This window comes from Nicotiana tomentosiformis, chromosome 6, assembly GCF_000390325.3.
Source record: "Nicotiana tomentosiformis chromosome 6, ASM39032v3, whole genome shotgun sequence".
Classification (NCBI taxonomy): domain Eukaryota; kingdom Viridiplantae; phylum Streptophyta; class Magnoliopsida; order Solanales; family Solanaceae; genus Nicotiana; species Nicotiana tomentosiformis.
Window position 1 is genome coordinate 96,285,872 of NC_090817.1, and position 20,318 is coordinate 96,306,189.

The 20,318-nt window shown below is 42.9% G+C and overlaps 1 protein-coding gene across 1 annotated transcript; it reads right to left on the reverse strand.

Moving 5' to 3' along the window:
* Positions 1-15,312: 15,312 nt before the first annotated feature.
* Positions 15,313-19,804, reverse strand: LOC138894456 (uncharacterized). The gene is made up of 7 exons (XM_070179152.1): positions 19,634-19,804; positions 19,302-19,369; positions 19,025-19,098; positions 16,989-17,055; positions 16,697-16,856; positions 15,888-16,115; positions 15,313-15,789 (listed from the first exon to the last, which is right to left on the reverse strand). The coding sequence occupies exons 1-7, from the start codon at positions 19,802-19,804 to the stop codon at positions 15,313-15,315; spliced, it is 1,245 nt and encodes a 414-aa protein (XP_070035253.1).
* Between the last annotated feature and the right edge of the window lie 514 nt (positions 19,805-20,318).

Genomic DNA, 20,318 nt, shown 5'->3' on the forward strand with positions numbered 1-20,318 from the left:
TAGACCGAGAACATGCTTCTCGATAAACCGCCATGGCCTGCAAAGAAAGAATAAAAGACGTTAGAAAAGAATAGCAAACATAAAAGTAATATCAACGAAGAGAGTTAAAGCTGACCCGATTCAGAGCTTGCTGCACTTCGCAGAAAAGGCCCGACACATCACTAGGGCCAGCAACGTCCTTGACCCAAGTAAACAAATCACAGAAGGGGTCCTCTCCTTCATGAGACCGGCTCATCTTGAGGGCCCCCAAAACTTGGGCTTCCCGAATCGCCCCTTCGAAAAAAGCAGGGAGAGTGGGTGAGTCTCCGATTACTATTGCCCCAAGCGACTCGCTTGGGGCGTTCTCCTCAGTTTGGAGAGCTTCAAGACCAGCCTTTCCGATATACCCACCGTTTGTTGACTTCAGTGGGAAACATCCTCGATCTCTAATGATTCGGGGACTCTGCCCGAACCTTCCTCCGATATCTCCTCAGTCTGAGGCGGAGCTTTATAAATCACCATTGATTCAGCTGCCTTTGGGGCATCGATGATTTTCTTCATTCGGGCCACCAGCACGGACCTGTCATTTTCTTCTTCTTCTTCTTCTTATTCATCTTAATCCCTTAGACATAGAACTGATTCTATGGTTAAAGGAATGGTATTCTTCCTCGGCTTACAAGCCATCCTCGTCTTCGGTTTTGGATCTTTGGAAGTGGAGGCCCTTTATCTCTTATTATATACTTTACCGGCTTTGGATCAGAGGCCGGAGCCTCTTCCTCGACGGATGAGGGCCTCAAAACCGCATCTTTGCCCACACTTACATATAGGAAAATTGATTTAAGTATATGGAAAGCATCTCGTTCGAACTACCAAAGATACGAGAAAGATGCTCACCATGATTTTTGGCCTCCCATCAGCCCTTTGACAAATCACGCCACGAGCGCTCGACATATGTGGAGGTCGAAGCTAGATCCCGTACCTAGTTCTTGAGGTCGGAGACTGCACCGGGCATCCAAGGAGCCGCTGCATCACAAAAACGGGGATATCGGTGAGAAAAGAAATGAAAGGGCAAAATAGTAGGAGATAACAGTATAATTACACTTACGCTTCATGTTCCACTCCTCGGAAAAAGGCATCTTTTCAGTTCGGAATCAGGTCCGAATTCTTTACTCGAAAAAATCTGCTCATCCAGCCTCAATCTCTGTCCTCGTCTATGCTCGAGAACAGAACCTTGGTAGCCCGATGCTGAAGTTTTATTAACCCACCTCGAAAGAGGCAAGGGCAGTACAATCGGATGAGATGGTCGAGGGTTAAAGGCATCCCCTCGATTTTGTTCACAAAGTAACGGATCAAAATAACGATCCGCTAAAAAGAAGGATGGATTTGGCCTAGGGTTATTTGGTATTGACGACAGAAATCAATAATAACAGGGTCGAGGGGACCTAACATGAAAGGGTAAGTATACACACTTAAAAACCCTTTCACGTAAGTGGTGATATCTTCTTCAGAAGATGGGATTACTATTTCTTTATTCTCCAAATTGCAATCTTTCTTTAGATGTTCTAGGTGCCTCTCGGTTATCGAACACATATACCTCGATACTGGCTCACATCGGCCGGGAACTGCCGAGCCTTTGTCGACCTTAAAATCAGAGGTAAGAACACACGCCCCAGGAACGCACTCCTCAGGTCGTGGCTCCACCAGTGTTTTGTCGGCGGCAGGCTGTGAAGAAGAAGCTTTTTCTTTCTGAGGAATGGTTTTTGATGTTTTCGCCATTTTTGGATTTAAAGATGAAGAATAGAAGGATGTAACAAAGATTTGGTGTTTTTGAAAAGAGAATTTGCAGAGAAGAATCACAGATTTGCGAATGAATTCAGAAGGTGTGAGAAAGAAGTTAGAAAATTTAGAGTTTGAAGATGTAAAAGTGATTAAAAGTGAAAAATGGTTTATTTATTGGTAGAGCAATGTCGGTTCAATTTCGATAATGGCCGACCATCGTCTGACATGCATTAAATGCCTAGGTAGACTGAACCGACGGGACAACCATCACACACGTCATGATTAGACTCGATGCAAACGTCAGTATATATCTAATCGTACCGTTAAAAAATTATGTCGTTTCTCGCTACATCCTTCTCAAGAAATGAGGGGACTATCTGTATACGGTCAAAACCAGTTAGTCCTTCGTACGCACTGGTCAAAATGGTAATGCATTGGATCGAAGATCAGGTTGAGGTCCAAAGTCATGTTTTCAACCTTCGAGCCCTAGGGACCGATCAATGTCGAGCTCGATATCATTATCGAGCTTGAATAAAAATCAAACTATGATAAAGTTATCGAGCTTATGAGGTAGAGACCGACCAACACTGTCCCCGAATCAATATAAGGCTCCGAATTAGAATCGATCTCGAGTCAAGATCGAGAGCTCGAGTCGGTATCGAGCTCGTGTCAAATATCGAGCTCATAGACAAGAGCCGTTGCAACCGCACTAGGGGAGAGAATCCTGGCAGGAATTATGGAAAAGCTGATTTATCATGGGTCTCCCATTATGTATTTTTAATTGTATCTAAAGTAGGATCCCTCCACTATAAAGAGGTTGGTTACTATTTCTGTAGGCAGGAAGTTTTCTACATACATGGTAACTAAGAGATCATATACTCCTATATTTAAGAGTTATCCTTTTTTAGCTACATAGATTGATTCATCTTGATTAATCCATAAATCATCTTCTTTCCAACTTTGCTTATTTTTCATTCTTTGCGATCAATATTCGATATTTCCATTTTACTCTTACGATTTGTGTCAAGTTATACCACATACCCTTAGAACTATGTACAAATTCAACTCTATCCGTTTTTCGGGTGAACAAAACCACTGTCCATCCCTTTGACGCCGCACGTTTAATCCGCCCAATTATTGTAGAAGAAGATTGATAATTCCCTTTGACTTATGAGTAGTATTGTTTCCCCGATCACTTCACTATTACTCCTGTGGTCTTCCCATTCTCTAATCAACAGTGAATGTATCTCGACGTTATTACATAAGGTTTTGCATAGGAAGTATAACCTCTATACTAGTCACAATATTTTTTACACTAAAAATGTTTACCCTAAAAATTGAGTAACAATTAAACTTATATTATAGTTTTTAAGGATATGTGATTTAAACCAGTACCAATTGATAAACAACAAGTTAAATAGATAAATTGGACAATAAAATAAATCAAACCGGTCTACAAACAATGCCCCGACCTCGATTCGAGATAGTCTCGAGGTTAGTTAATAAGAACAGTGGAGGATGGAACAAACAATGATGAACAGTAAGTAAAACATAGAAAGCAGCATATATGCATATTCTTATCAATGAATAATCATTGCCCTCCTTTACAAGTGAATGGGATCGCTCTTTATATAATAGAAGAATCCTAAATAAGGTACAACTCTAATAACGGAAGTAGATCCCATGATTGGCTCTAATAACCGCTTTGATTTGATCTGTTTCGGGATTCTCGCCAGGATCTTCGACTGGTTATTGATATCTCGCCATTCCGTTGTTGCCTTACTCGAAGTCAGTCATGTTTGATCTCGATTGTTGCCATGCCTCGATCTTAATGAACACTTCGATCTCTCAGGCGTGATGTTCTATCTTCAAGCTCGATCCCGATCTATTATGAGGTTACCCTCGAGGCAACTCCCCTGCCAACGAAATCGGGTATGCCCAATTTCGACCGTATACAGATAGTCCCCTCGTTTTTTGGAGTGTAATGTGAAGAAACAAATTTGAGACTTCGATTTAATACCTCGATCAATTATGACGTCAACATCGTGATGTAAGCAACGAAAGCGATTGAAGCGTCGCGTCTGCGCAGTTCCCAAAGTCATTAATTAACGTCAGTTAATGGTCGGCCACCAGTGCTTTCAAACTGTCAAAGTGGCTATTATAAATAGACCACCTTCATAATATTTTCAAACTTTACTTTCAAACTTCTTCTAATCTTCAAAAGCTCTTCTATTCTCTTCAAGTCCATCAATTTTGTCGGTTTCCATTTGACAATCTCTTATTAAAATGCAAATTCCGCATTTTCCTTCCTTAAACCTCATATAGCAATGGCAAAAACATCAAATATCGTTCCTCAAGAAGAAAAGGCCTCCTCATCGCGGCCGGCCGATGACAAAACACCGGTGGAGCCACGTATCGAAGAGTGCATCCCCAGGCCATATGAACTTACTTCCGATTTTAAAGTCGAAAGACCCTCTTCGGTTCCTGGCCGATGAGAGCCCATATCTAGATACATCTGTTCGATTTCTGAAGGCGATCTCGAGTAGGTGAAAAAGGACTGCCACTGGGAGAATAAAGAGGTGGTGATTCCTACCCCCGAAGAGGACATCACCATTCATATGAAAGGGTTCTTAAGTGTGTATACTTACCCTTTCACACTGGGTTCCGTCAATCCTATCATAATCGACTTTTGTCGCCAATACCGGGTAACCCTAGGCCAAATATACCCCTCTTTTTGGTGCATTGTCATTTTGCTTAGATTCTTCTCGAGCAAGATCGAGGGGATGTCTTTTACCCTCGATCATCTCATTAGGATATACAGTCCCTGTTTTTATTGGGGTGGACTAATAAGGCTTCAGCGCCGGGCCACGAAGGTGCTATTCTCAAAAATAGATGAGGACAAGGATCGAGGATAGATGTGACGGTTTGTCCAAGTCAGGACCTCCGATTTAATCCCCGCCGAGAAGATGCCATTCCCCAAAGAATGGAACATGAAGCGTAAGTAGAACTTCACCGGTAACGTTTGATTACTTGTTATGTTTCCTTTAACTCTTCTTATCTATTTTCTTCTTTATGGTGCAGCTTCCCCTGCTTTCTTGATGCAGTCCCGGACCTTGCAGGTTGGGTTCAACAACTGGTTTCAACCTATTCATATGCTGAGCGCTCGTGGCGTGATTTGGACAAGGGTCGATGAGAGGCCAAAAATCATGGTAAGTTCCCTTGTCCGTGTTTGATGCTTTCCTGTGAAATACTTCCTTTTAACTTGATTTTTTCTCATACAGGTCTTGGAGATAATATCGTTATGACGCCGCCTCCCCTCGGGGAAGAGGAGGTCCTGAAGCCGACCAAAGACAAGAAAAGGAGAAGGGCCTCGCCACCAGATACCCCAAAGCCCAAGAAAAGCAGGGCTCGAAAGTCGAAGAATGATCTCGCCGTTCTGCCTGCCGATGTAGTCCAAAAGCTACGAGATGAAGATGAGGAGGGAGAAGATGTTGACTGCCTGCTGGTGGCCCGGAAAAGGGAGGGCATCGAAGTTTCGAGAACTGCTGAGTTGGTGACGGTCAAGGGGGTTCAGCCGCAGACCGAGGTGATCTCGAAGGAAGTCCGAGCAAAGTCCCCGAGTCATTGGGTGTTGAGGATGCCTTCTGCCGTGATGAGAAGCTGGTGGGTATGCTCGAAGGGCCTAGTTTTGAGGCCCTTCAAAGAGAAGAGAATGCCCCAAGTGACTCGCTTGGGGCAATTAACATTTATGATTTGCAGCCCGGCCCCATGTTCTCTGAGGGGCAGTTTTGGGATGCCCGGTCCATGGGGACACCCGATGTGGGGATGGCCCCGGAAGGGGATGATATATTTTGCGGCTGCTTTGCAGGGGTCGATAATGTTTCCGACCTGGACGCATCACTCATTTTTTATGAGGCTCAGCGGCTTCAGAACCAAGTGAGTTTTACTTGTGGTCGATGATGTTACCATGCTTGCGTTTGTTCTTATTTCTCTAAGTTTGATTTCCTTTCTTTCTGCACAGGCTACAACGCTCCATCGAGAAGCGTCCTCCAAATACCGAGCAGATCTGGCCCGATGTCAGGCTGATCTCAAAAAGCTTATAGAGGAGAGAGACGCCCTTAAACTCCTCTATGTGCAAAAAGAGGAGGAGATCATGAGTATTCGAGCCGAGCTGACAAGAGCTCATCAAGATTAGACTGAGCTCATTAAATAGGTAATGTAAATTTTTGGGAGGTTGTTATGTATTAACTTAATATTGGCGACTAACACTTTGATTCTGCAGGTTCAGCAGAGGGCCGAATTGGTTGAGTAGCTTTGTGAGGAGGCCAAGATGAAAGAGGCAAAGACTTTGGGGTGGAAGCAGAACATGGACCGTCTCGCCTCGGAGAAAGATCCGATTTGGGCCCAACTATCTTCGGTTGAGCGTCAACTCCAAAGTGTGAAGGAGTAAAACTTGGCCCAAGCCCAGAAGGTTAAAAAGCTCGAGACTCGGTTGGCTGCTGAGCTTGCAAGGGCCACATCCGAGGCAGAGGCACTCGTAGCCTCCTACCGAGCCAATGCTAAAGCCGCTAACACTCGGGCAAATGAAATTTCTGACGCTGCTGAGGTTAGATTGTCCCGTGTTGCCGAGTATGCTAGGCGTCAGTCACGGAGAGAGAATCTTGAGGAGGTACATGCTCGTGGCTTCGACCTCACGGCCGATATCGAGAGTTCGAAGGTTTTGGAGGACGAGGCCAGAGCTTTGCTTTCCAATGATGAAGACTCTGCGAGTGGATCCGAGAACGGAGAAGATGAAGATGAAGCTCCCGAAGATGCGGCTCCCGAGGCGGACTAGGCACTAAGGAAATAATTTGTGTAAATCCCTGTGTAAGACCCTGTGTGGTCTTTATAAATACTTTGCATATATGAAAGACTCCTTTTCTTTTCGTTTCGTCTCTGATTTCTGATTTATGATAAATTCTGTTTTGCCTTTGCCTTGTGAAAACTTTGTTGCAATCGGGTTGTTGTAGCTTCTATAATCGAGTGAGCAATAACTCGAACTCAGAGTAGAACAAACCCTTAGGTTTTTTAGTCAAGCAAGGGAGAGTCCCCGAGCTCAACAATATGTTCAGGATTTTGATTTCGGATGGCTTGATCGAAGCCGTGATCGTACTGTTTTTATAGCCGAGTTCGAGTAAGTTTCGAACTCACAGTAATAGACCCCTTAAGGTTTTATATAAAATAATGATGAATCCTCGAGTTATATTCAAGTCAGTTTTATTTGAGCTTGGAATGGGGGAACCCTTAGGTCCGAATTGAGCGAGAGCAAAATCTCGAACTCTAAGTGTATTAGCCCTTAGGCTCTTTAGATTGGGCCGATATTACCTCTAAAAGATGGCTATTCTTTCCCTTTTCAGGCTTAGAAGACTTAGTAAAAAATTTCTTTATGCCTTAACACGTATTCTTTACCCATTTGGTTTTTTGAGGGTTTGATGTCGATTGAAACCCCTTTGCTTTTTGTGCCTTAGCACATTTGTGTTAAGAAAATTTGATACCTCTTAAGTTTTTTTAGGGCTGATTTCATCGAAGCTCTTTTGATTACTTGCCGAGGGTAGCCTTTTTTAACCAATTTTTTAAAGAATTCGAAGGTCTATTTTTATTGCAGGATTCGGATGTCTCCGAGCAGCCTTAATTTGGCCGTAGCCTTTGGGTATGCCTCTTGGGCTTATTTCCCAATAACACTTCAAACTTGTTCGAAGTGTTAGTACCTGAGAGTGATGTTCTTGGCCTATAGATCGAGGGATGCCTCTTTGACGTCTTATGAATTTGAGTTTAGATTACTCGAATATGTCGATCGTCGACGGTAGTCCCCGATAGTACGAGGTATATTTTCACTTGGCCCTTGATCCATTTCTCACAAAATCATAATTATGGAGCTTGTATAGTAGAAAATTTTCTTTAAGACATAAGATGTTTGATATAGAAAGAATGCTTCTTTGTATAATTTATACATGCGTACATATTTTTTCATTGGGGCTCGACTAATCTATATGGACACAGTTCATTTGACCGTTTGGCCCATTACAAAGTTTCTCTGTCGAGACCCTTTGACACGAAGTATTTTTCTCGAAAGTGTAACATCCGAGGGTGACGGCCCCTAGTATTTGAGGTTGATTGTAAAGAAGCCTTGGATACTGTTGAATTATCCTCAGGTAGCACATAATTGTTGCCTCGTTAAAAACCTCGCCGGAAAAACCCACTTGGGACAAAAATCGATCTAAAGGAAAAAGAGTGCAACGCGCGCTTTAAAACCTGAGGTCTAGATGTCTTTAATCGAACACCTGTAGTGAGTTAGTGTCGAATATATAAATAAAAAAGGGGATAAAGTCATACCTTAGCAATAATACCGTTTGAGAAGCGATATGTTCCAATTATTTGGCAGTTGTTCGCCGTCCATCGTGCCGAGCTTATAAGATCCCTTTCCGACGATGTCGAGGACTTGGTAGGGTCCGTCCCAATTTGGGCCGAGCTTCTCTTCATTAGGATCTCGAGTGTTGATGGTGACTTTCCTTAGGACTAAGTCCCCGACTCTGAAGTGGCGAAGGTTGGTTCTCCTATTGTAGTATCTTTCGATTCGTTGCTTTTGTGCAGTCATTCGAACGAGTGTGGCTTCTCCTTTTTCATCTAATAATTCGAGGCTAGTATTCATAGCCTCGTGATTTGACTCTTATGTTGTATGTCAAAACCTGGCACTGGGTTCCCTGACTTCAATTGGAATCAAGGCTTTAGAGCCATATACTAAGAAGAACGGGGTTACCCCCGTACTGGACTTTGATGTTGTTCGATATGCCCAAAGGACTTCGGGTAGAATTTCTCTCCATTTCCCCTTAGCGTCGTTCAACCTTTTCTTTAGGTTTTGAATGATAGTCTTGTTCGTCGATTCGTCCTGTCCGTTCCTACTAGGGTGATACGGCATTGATAATATCCTTTTTATTTTGTGGTCTTCAAGTAATTTCGTCACTTTGCTGCCGATAAATTGTTTTCCATTGTCACACACTATTCGGCGGGTATCCCAAATCGACATACGATGTGATCCCAGATGAAGTCTATAACCTCTTTCTCTCTCACTTTCTCGAACGCCTGTGCTTCAACCCATTTAGAGAAATAGTCAGTCATAAATAAAATGAACTTAGCTTTACTTGGGGATGATGGGAGAGGAACGGCGATATCCATCCCCCATTTCATGAATGGCCATGGGGATAGGACTGAATGAAGTTGTTCTCCGGGCTGATGTATCATCGGTGCAAACCTTTGACATTTATCATATTTTCGAACAAACTCCTTAGTGTCTTTTTCCATGCTATCCCAGTAGTATCCTACTCTAATGATTTTGTGAATCAGTGATTCGGCACCGAAGTGGTACCCACAAGTGCCTTCGGGGACCTCTCGTAAAACATAATCAGTGTCTCCTGGTTCTAAGCATACTGCCAATGGTCCATCGAATGTCCTTCTGTATAATGTTCCATCTTCAGCCAATGTGAATCGAGCAGCTTTGGTTCGTAGGGCCCTCGACTCTTTAGGGTCCGATGAGAGCTTTCTGTTCTTCAAGTATTCAATATATTTATTCATCTAATCCCAGGTTAGGCTTATAGATTTTATCTCGGTATGACCTTCCTCGATCACGGATCTCGAGAGTTGAACGACAGTCCCCGAGCTGATCTCATTTTCCTTGACCGATGACCCCAAATTTGCAAGTGCATCAGCCTTACTGTTTTGTTCTCGAGGTACATGCTGCAAAGTCCATTCCTTGAAACGGTGCAAAGTTACCTGCAGGTTGCCTAAATACCTTTGCATTCTATCCTCTCGAACTTCAAAGGTTTTATTTACTTGGTTCACCACCAGTAAAGAGTCACACTTGGCTTCAATGACTTCTGCTCCCAAGTTTTTAGCTAGTTCGAGACCTACAATCATGGCCTCGTACTCGGCCTCATTGTTAGTCAATCTAGAAGTTTTGATAGATTGCCTAATAGTGCTACCCGTGGGTGGCTTCAAAACGATGCCTAGCCCGGACCCCTTCACATTCGAAGCACCGTCCGTGAAGAGGGTCCATACCCCCGATGCTGTACCTAATTTTAACAAGAGTTCCTTTTCAACTTCGGGTATGAGGGTTGGCGTGAAATCGGCCACAAAGTTCGCTAAAATTTGATATTTGATGGCCATTCGGGGTTGATATTCGATATCGTACCCACTGCGTTCGATGGCCTATTTGGCCAATCGGCCCGATAGTTCGGGCTTGTGCAGAATATTACGAAGTGGGTAAGTGGTTAATAGACATACGGGGTGACATTGAAAGTATGGTCTTAACTTTCTAGAGGCGCTTATCAGTGCAAGTGCCAATTTCTCTAAGTGTGGATATCTAGTTTCTGCTTCTCCTAAGGTTCGACTTACATAATAAATAGGAAATTGCGTACCTTGATCTTCTCGAACTAGGACACCAGTTATCGCGATTTCCGATACTGCCAAGTACAAGTAAAGTTTGTCATCTGCCTTTGGAGTATGAAGCAGTGGTGGGCTAGATAAGTATCACTTCAATTCCTCTAATGTCTGTTGGCATTCCGGAGTCCAGGCGAAATCGTTCTTCTTTTTGAGCAGAGATAAAAATCTATGGCTTCGATCCGACGACCTTGAAATGAATCGGCCTAAGGCAGCTATCCGTCCAGTTAGCCTCTGCAAGGCTTTTACTCTGTCCATGACGGTGATGTCTTCGATGGCCTTGATTTTATCGGAGTTGATCTTGATCCCCCGATTCGAGACCATGAAGCCAAGGAACTTGCCCGAACCGACCCCGGAAGCACATTTCTCGGGGTTGAGCTTCATGTTGTATTTTCTTAAAATCTTGAACGTTTCCTGCAAATGAGCCAAATGGTCCTCTGCGTGTAGGGACTTAACTAGCATGTCGTCAATATAAACTTTCATTGATTTACCTATTTATTCTTCGAATATTTTATTTACTAGGCATTGGTAAGTAGCTCCTGCATTTTTTAGCCCGAAGGGCATTACATTATAATAGTATGTTCCGTACTTGATGATAAATGAAGTCTTTTCTCGGTCCTCTGGGTTCATTTAGATTTGATTGTACCGGGAATAAGCATCGAGAAAATTAAGGATCTCGTGGCCGGCCGTGGCATCAATCATGCGATCGATGTTAGGCAGTGGAAAAAGAATCTTTGGGGAACGCCTTGTTTAAATCCTTATAATCTACATGCATTCTGAGTTTGTTCCCTTTTTTAGGGACTACAACTACATTGGCTAACTATTCAAGATATTTCACCTCCCGAATGGACCCTTTTTAAAGAAATTTAGTTACCTCGTCCTTTATGAATGCGTGCTTTACCTCGGACTGGAGTCTTCTCTTTTGCTTCACCGGTTTGAACCTAGGGTCCAGGCTTAGTTGATGCGTCGTTATTTCCGATGGGATCCCTGTCATGTCTAAATGGGACCAAGCAAAACAATCTATGTTATGAATAAGAAATTGAATAAGCTTTTTCCTGAGTTCGGGGGTTAATCCCGTTCTCAGGTATACCTTTCGCTCGGGCAGGTACTCGATCAATATAACCTGTTCCAGCTCTTCGACCGTTGATATGGTGGTGTCAGAATCTTTGGGAACAATAAAAGTCTGAGGGGTCAAAAAATCCTCCTCCTCTTCTTCTATCTCCTGCTTCCCCGATTCGGTCGAGGCTGGTGGCTGTGATTGCTATTTGACTTCCTGTTTACCTTTGATGCTCGAACTTTCCGAGGTTGATAGTGTCGATATCGGTGTTACCTCATCGACCGCAAACATTTCCTTTGCAGCATGCTGCTCCCTATATACTATTTTTACACCGTCCGACGTCGGGAATTTCATCATTTGGTGGAGAATCGAAGGGACCGCCCTCATATTGTGGATCCAAGGCCTTCCAAGCAGGGCATTGTACCTCATGTCGCCCTCGATTACGTGGAACTTGGTATCTTGAATGGTTCCAACCACGTTCACCGGTAGAATAATCTCCCCTTTAGTTGTTTCACTGGCCATATTGAAGCCGTTTAAAACCCGAGCTCTGGGTACGATTTGATTTTGTAGGCCGAGCTGCTCCACAACCCTTGATCGGATGATATTCGCCGAGCTACCTAGATCCACTAAAACATACTTAACTTGAACTTTATTCAATAAGATGGAAATTACTAGAGCATCGTTGTGAGGCTTAGAAATGCCTTCTATTTCTTCGTTGTTTAATGATAAAGTGCCTTCGGGCACATAATCTCGGGTTCTTTTTTCCCTAGTGATTGATACCTTAGTGCGTTTGAATATGGGTCCTTGTGGAGTATCGACCCCACCGGCGATCATATGAATGACATGTAAAGGTTCCTCCTGTTCATTTTTCCTGTTGGCATCCCTTTCTCTGAAATGATTCTTGGCTTGATTGCTGAGGAACTCTCGAAGGTGGCCCTCATAGAATAGACGGGATACCTCCTCCCTTAATTGCCTGCAATCCTCGGTCTTGTGACCATGCATGCCATGATACTTGCACATCAAATTTGGGTTTCCTTGGGAAGGATCAGTTTGTATGGGTCTGGGCCACCTAGTATCCTGATCCTTCCGATTACCGATACAATGCCTGATGCATCGACGCTAAAGTTATATTCCGATAACCGAGGTGCCTCTGTGGGATCGGCATACTTGTCTAAACCACTTTTTCTCATAAGTCCCCGAGAATTCTGTCCTCGATCACTTCTTCGATCATTCCGGGCGAAATTGCATCCTGAACCATTGTTCTTTCGATCTGCGGTATATGGTTGATATCGGTCTCTGTTCGACTTTGGCTCCCTGTCGACGTCCCTCTGGTTTTGAACTGCCAACCTATTTGGATGTACTGAACCGGAAGGGGCTCCTAATTGGTCGTCCTCGACCCTGATCTTTGATTGATATCAATTATGCACATCTGCCCAAGTTACAGCTGGATACTCGATCAAATTTTGTTTCAACTGACGTGATGCTATTGAACTCCGCTCGTTCAAACCTTGGGTGAAAACTTGAACGGCCCAATCATCTGTGACCGATTGAAACTCCATGCGTTCCATTTGAAATCGGGACACGAACTCCCTCAGCATTTTATTATCCCTTTGTCTTACCTTGAAAAGGTCCGATTTCCTTGTTACGACCTTTATGGCCCCGACGTGTGCCTTTACGAAAGAATCTGCTAACATGGAAAATGAGTCGATGTAATTTTGTGGCAGGTTGTGATACCAAATCATTGCTCCCTTCGAAAGGGTCTCTCCGAATATTTTCAACAACATAGATTCGATTTCATCATCTTCTAAATCGTTACCCTTGATGGCGCATGTATATGAAGTAACATACTCGTTGGGATCGGTTGTCCCATTATATTTGGGTTTGTCTGGCATACGAAACTTCTTTGGAATAGGCTTCAGAGCCGCACTTGGAGGAAACGACTTTTGTACAAACTTCTTCGAATCCATCCCTTTCAAAATTGGCGGTGCCCCCGGTATCTGATCAACTCGAGAGTTGTATGTCTCCATTTTTTTTATCGTTGGCTTCGATTCTCTTCTCCCCTGATTCAATTCTTTTGGTGAGCTCCTCGAGCATTTTCATTACCGCAGGATTAGTCCCCGATTCGTTACCATTCGACCTTTTCGGTACTGGCTCGGTACGACGAGTAGTTTCCGGCTCAAACCTATTTGGAGCTCTATGTTGATTTTGTAACTTAGCAATAGCGGCTTGCTGAGCGTGAAGCATCTCGAATATCACTTGGAGACTGACTCCTTCGTCACATCTGCCCTGTGTTCCTTGGCCACTAGATCGGCCTTTTTTGCGTACACTCTCATCGAGATTTGCGCCTAGGTCCGCGTTTAGAGCAACGTGCGAACTGACATCGACTGGGTTGGCAACCGGTGCTCCCCCGAGATTAACCTGTGGCACCTCGACTCCTGGAGCAATCACATTTTCGTTTTCATCGACGAATCCGAGGCCATTGTCACCGTGTGTGGATGTGTTTTGTGAGTTTGACATGTTTTAACCTGAAAGCAAAGATACTTGACAAGAACAAGCGTAAAATAATGTGTTTTACCAGAATAAGTACTGAACAATCACTATTATCCTTAGCCCCACGGTGGGCGCCCAACTATTTACCCTAAAAATTGAGTAACAATTAAACTTATATTGTGGTTTTAAGGATATGTGATTTAAACCAGTACCAATTGATAAACAATAAATTAAATAGATAAATTGGACAATAAAATAAATCAAACCGGTCTGCAAATAATGCCTCAACCTCGATTCGAGATAGTCTCGAGGTTAGTTAATAAGAACAATAGAGGATGAAACAAACAATGATGAACAGTAAGTAAAACAAAAAAAGCAGCATAAATGTATATTCTTATGAGTGAATAATCATTATTATTTTTGGCTTGCCTGACAGCGGTGTCCGGCGCCATCACGACCTTTAATGGATTTTGGGTCGTGACAGATTTTGTCCCAAATGGGTTTTTGCGGCGAGGTTTTTGACGAGGCAACGATGAATCGTGCTAACTTAGAATCAAGCCCGATTACTAATCGGCATCGAAGATCAATTCAACAATATCCGAGGTTCCTTTGCAATCAACATTGAATACTGAGGGGCTACCCTAGGATATGCATTTATCTTCGAATATAAACTCTAGCGAGGACACTACTTCATAAAGGGAGGGTCTCGATAGATAGGATTTATTGTAAGGGTCAAACGGTCAAAACGAACCGAGCTCATGTAGATTGCTCGAGCCCTGTTTTGATCGAGAATAAAGAGAAGTACCTTCCTTACAGACATCTTATGCTTTAAAAAAAATTAAATCTTCTCTCTTTACACCTCTTAAAGAGTTTCGTACCTCCGAAAATAACGAGCCCAAGGGCAATACTTAACCGGAATACGAACGATTGCTCCCTCACTTAGGGACTATCGTCCGACTCAAATAGCCCAAGTCATCGGGCCTCGGGAGCAAAAGACCTAATAGGCAACGCCCCGATTTCTAAGGGTCACGACCACCCCACTCGGGAACTATTATCTCGGGCAAGCCCAAATAAAATGGGAAAACAAACCCAATGGGTAGCTCCCGAACTAAATGGAAACGACCAATTTAGCATGGCTCGGAGACGCCCGAAATCCGTAACAAAAATAGGCCTTTGAAAAAGAGAAATCTTCCACAACCGATTCTAAAGGCTGCCCTCGGCAAAGTCTCAAACCTAAGATATTTTCGGGGAAAAATTTTGGTAACATCGAACCCCAATAACGCCTTAACCCAGATAGTCAATAAAGGTAAAGTTTGTTCGAACCCTCGAACATGGCCTTATTGTTTCATGCTAAGGCATTTCAATCTTTGTAAATACAAATAACAAAGCAAAGGAAAAATATGAGAGCCGAAAGGGAAAGAAAATCCTTATATTTATATACAATAGTTTTTTACAAAGACCAAATCGGCCTAACACAAAAATTTACAATGGACAAAAACGGCCTCAGAAAAAGTGCAAAAGATAAACAAAAAGTCCTAAGTGGCTTGGTATTCATCGGAGGTTGCATCTCCATCCTCAAGATTTTCTCCATCTTCGGCTTCACTTGAGCTCTCGGAGTCTTCCTCAGGGAAGGCCAGCCTCCGGGCCCTGGCTTCCTCTTCTTTGGCATTTTCGATCTCAGCCATAATATCGAAACTCTGGGGATGAACTCTCTCGAGGGCTTCCCTTCGAGCTTGCCATTTTGCATGATCCACCATGCCCTTGGCCTTGCCCTGGATGGCCTCGACGTCGACCCTAAACTGGGCCACTTTAGCATCAGCTTTTGTATTGGCCACGGTCACCTTAGATCTGGCCACTTCGAGTTCATTGGCCAAGATTGCTTCATCAGAAACGGCCAAATCCAACTGAGACTGATGTTCCTTGATCTTCTCGACTTGCACCGAGGCCTTCTCTTTTGAAGCTTGGAGCTGGGTCTCGGCCAAATCCAATTGCGCTTGGACGGTTTCCTTATTCTATGGTAGGATGTCCATGTTCTTTTTGAATTCTTCCGCCTCGGCCTTTATCGTACCTGCGTTTGGAGCCATCCGATTTGTTCGAGCCTCTGTTGGACCTGCAGAATTGGATCGTTAGTAGTTATCTCCAATTCATCTTCACTATCATGAAGAACTCGGAATACCTGCTCAGTCATCTCGGCATGCTCATCCCGAGCCGTCACTAAATCGGCCTGAAGCTTCTCACTGAGAAGCTTGTAAGTATCATTTTTCTTAGTGAGGTCACGAACCTCAGCCTTGTGTTCCTCCTGGATTCGGAGGAAAGCCTCATGATACAACACAGAAACCTGCAAATAAGGAAGAAGATGTTAGAATTATCTACAACTCCAAAGTTTAAAAGAAATAATGAGAGACCCTAGAAGTTACCCGATTGATAGGATGCTGGGCCTCATTAAACAAGCAAGCGGCTCCCACCGCGTTCATCACGGCTTGATCTTCCCCGGTCACCAAGGATATAAGGTAGCTAGAAATCCCCACGGGGAGAGAGAAAACTCGAGCATCCTCCGGGGACAGAAAGCACTATATTCCGCCTACGGTTGGGGATTAATACTTGGGGCCGGGAATTGGTCCATCAATTTTGGGCTCGATGAAGACCCGGTAACGCCCGATGATGGTACTTTCTTCGGTATCGGTAAACCACCAAACCCGATGACATCCTCCGAGGCAGCGGACTCAAACCTATCCAAGATGCGATGGATATCAGTCGCCCCCTGAAGACCCTCGTAAAAACGACCTTCCAATATATTGGCCTCACGAAACATATCATCTAAAACCTGAAGGGATCCAAAAATATCGATCAGTCCGAGCTCGTACCTTGGGATATCTTCCATTGCCTGAGAAGCCTCGACCCCAGTCTCTCTCTCTTGACCATCTCAGCTTGAGACGGAGTGGCCTCAACTCTTTCTGGTTCATGAACTTCGGCCAAAGCTCCCTCATCAGCCTCCGCCGATTCGGAGGACTTTTGTATCGAAACACCAGCCTGCACACGGGCCACTAGTTTGGAATTATCGTCCTCTTCGGACTCATCCCTTAATAGGCGGAGTAAGTCCGAAGGCATAGCACCAGTGTCCCCCTTGGGCTTGCGAGACTTCCTCGCCGGTTTTTTCTTTTCCGAGCCCGGGGAACTCAGAGACCCTTTTCTCTTCTTTTCTTTGGCCTACTTCGGAGCAGATGGAAGGACTTCTTCGTCACCAGATGGGGGCCTTATCGCAACATCCTTCCAGAGGCCTACAAAGGATAAAAGGGGAGTAAGAAAGAGAAGAAGTTCGAATGATAACCGTTCTAAGAAAGAAACTTACCATGATTGCGGGCCTCCCTCGACCTATTGCTTGAGTTCCGGAATCGGTTCCGGCATCTGAGCCATAGATGTAACAAAAGAAATCGATAAGAAAAGAAAATGAAAAGTAAAACAACAAAATTGAACGTTCAAAGGAAAATACTACTCACGATTCATGTTCCATTTCTCTGGAAATGGCATGTCTTCAATAGGGATCAGGTCTGAAGTCACGAGTCTCGTCTATGCTCGAGAACGGGGCTTTGTTGGATTGGCAAGCAAGATTGATCAGCCCTCCTTGATAGAGTCGGGGACTGTAAAGACGCATAAGGTGAACGAGGGTGAAAAGACACCCCTCGATTTTTCTTGTGAAGAATCGGAGGAAAATCACTATTCTCCAAAAGGAACGATGGATATGGCCAAGGGTCACGTCGTATCTCTTGCAGAAGACGACGATGACAGGGTCTAAGGGACCCAACGTGAAGGGGTAAGTGTAAACACTTAGGAACCCCTCCACATGGGTAGTAATCGATTCCTCGGGCGATGGGACTACCACATGCCTTTTGCCCCAGTTGCATTCCTCTTTCACTTTGTCGAGGATTTTCTCGGTGATTGAGCATATGTACCTCGAGACCGTCTCACATCGGCCCGGTACCGAGGAGGCCTTTTCGACCTTAAAGTCAATGACGGTCGGGCACCCTACTGGAATGAATTCCTCATAGTGGAGCTCCGTCGTAGCCTCACTACCGGCGGGTCATGATGAAGAAGCGGCCTCTTTTTGCGGTACGATTTTGGAGGTTTTCTCCATTGATGAACAAGAAAAAATAGAATTAGGCTAGTATGCGGTTTGATTAGTGTTCTAGAAATTTGGGCGTGAAAATTATGAAGCAAATGGATTTTCTGAAGAAGAAGCAAGAGTAGAAAGAGCTTTGAGTGTAGAGTATGAATGAGAAAAGATAGGGTTCTGATAGGTTGTTAGCGACGGTTCGGAATCGGTAGTGGCCGACCAGCAATTGACATGCATTTAATGTCTTGGTAACTGGATCGACGGGACATTTCATCGCATATGTCATAATCGGGCTTGTCGCTGACGTCATTACCCATCGAGTCGGAGTTCAGAAATTCATATCATTTCTTGCCATCTTCTTTCCGAGAAACAAGTGGACTATCTGTATATAGTCAAAACCGAGCTTGTCCTTCGTATGACTAATCGAAACTGAAAAATGATAGACCAAGGTTCAACCTCGTATAATATCGATCCATGATGCGAAGTTAGATTGTCGGGCTCGTGACCCTGAGACCGATCAAGATCAAGATCGGCCAAGATCGAGATCGAGCAAAATAGAGACCAATTAAGATCGAGATCGGTCAAGATCTAGATCGAGCAAAATAGAGACCGATCAAGATCGATATCGGCCTCGATCGAGAAAAGTTTATCCAGCCAAAAAAATATAAAGCCGAAATATTCGCAATTGGGCGAGAATCTCGGCAGAAATCCGAGTGTATATCAAGGAGAGGCCAATTAATTAATCTATCATGGGATTCCTTATTGTATTTAGAATTATATTAAGAGTATGACTTCCCTACTATATAAAGGGGGTCTGATTATTTGTAGAGAGATATCATTTATGCAATACAAAGTAATACAGTGCCTTCTTTCAACTTCATTATTTTGTTACTCTGTTCATATATTAGCGGAATCTTCACTTGGTTCGAGGGTGATCGAACTTGAGGGTCAAAGCTACTTGATTCATTTGGTTTACATTTATTTCTTTTACAGTTAATTTCAATACTAATATATATATTTTCTCAATTTGTGCCAAGTTATATCATGTATCATTCGAGCCACATATAAATTCAATTGTTATCCATTTTTCGGGTAAATAATGATGATCATCAAGATTTGATAGATATAATGCTAACGGAGTTGGACAAGGATGATTTCCAGTGTGGCTATTCTCGAGAAACGATTATCAAAGCTACTATGAGCTTGTACCCTGCTTTAAATAAGATCTTTACACAAATAACTAGATGAAATCAGTGTTTACTTTCATAGATTATAAACTAAGTCACTAATTATATATGATTATACAGATATTACAAATAAATTTTATATATATATACCAACTATTTTTAATTTAAGCAGTTGACGAGCAATTATTTAGGTTAATTCTTCTTAAATAATTAATATTTTCCTTACATTCTCTTTAGTACTAATTTGCTTCTTTTCCTCTTGCTTTCACTTCCTCCGGCTCTTTTATTTGTGATCTAAAAAGAAAACCAGTTAATAATGTAGACAATAAATTTGCGTCGAGAAAATAATCAAGACTGAAAAATATTGCAATAATCGTAGTATTTGATTTCGAGTAATTTGAGTGTTACAATCTCTATGATCCCTCTAATTCTACTTTTCCAATATATACTCAAGGGTCTTTGAGCTTGATCTTGAATTTGAATTTGATTTATCCGTTGCGAACACTTTGATTGTTGCCACGAATTTTATCACGAACAAGTAGCATTGATCTTAAATACCTTATATTTGATTTGACTTCGTTCTTGATCATGAATACTTGAAATTTGTGTTGAAGTGCTTGAATGCTTGAACACTTGCAGTTTGCAGAGAATTGTGATATTTGATCCACGAGCTCCCTTGTGTCTTCTTGTTATAACTTCTGGTTTCCTTTCTGAATTATGAAGATCCATATTCATAATTGTGGGAGGGAAGAGTTGTGATGAGAACAAACTCTTTCCGACCAATCAGATTGAACAGTGACAAGACCCCATTTGATTAGTCAGAACATATCACTTGCCCACGTGGCATGATTTCATTACCTTTTTAACTTGACTTGGCATACCTTGTCATTTTGACACCTGGCACGATCCTATTGGCTCTTCTGTTTAACTTGGCGTGCCACGTCATTTGACACGTGGCACCAAACTGGATCTCTAGGAAGATGTCATCTTGGGCTTAATGAAGTGGGCTCATCACTTTTGCCCAATGAACTTGGACTAATTTATTAAGTCCATCTATATCGGACGTATATAATTATATTAGCCCAATAAATTTATTTGGACTAATATAATTTAAAATATAGTCCAAATTATTTTATTGAATTTAAATTCCATAAAATTTAAGTGCTTACAAATAACATTAACCATAAGAGATATTTAACTAACGTGTCGTTATCTCTTCCTTATGAGTAATTTTAATGATAAT

What these genes read in the sequence shown, in the direction of transcription:
- LOC138894456 (XM_070179152.1), bottom strand. Translation starts at nt 19,804, where the DNA reads ATGGATCTTCATAATTCAGAAAGGAAACCAGAAGTTATAACAAGAAGA. An exon ending in AATCATCCTTGTCCAACTCC is followed by an intron (nt 17,056 to 19,024) that starts GTTAGCATTATA and finishes TATCCTTTGTAG; the next exon opens with GCCTCTGGAAGGATGTTGCG. An exon ending in CTAACGATCCAATTCTGCAG is followed by an intron (nt 15,790 to 15,887) that starts GTCCAACAGAGG and finishes ATCCTACCATAG; the next exon opens with AATAAGGAAACCGTCCAAGC.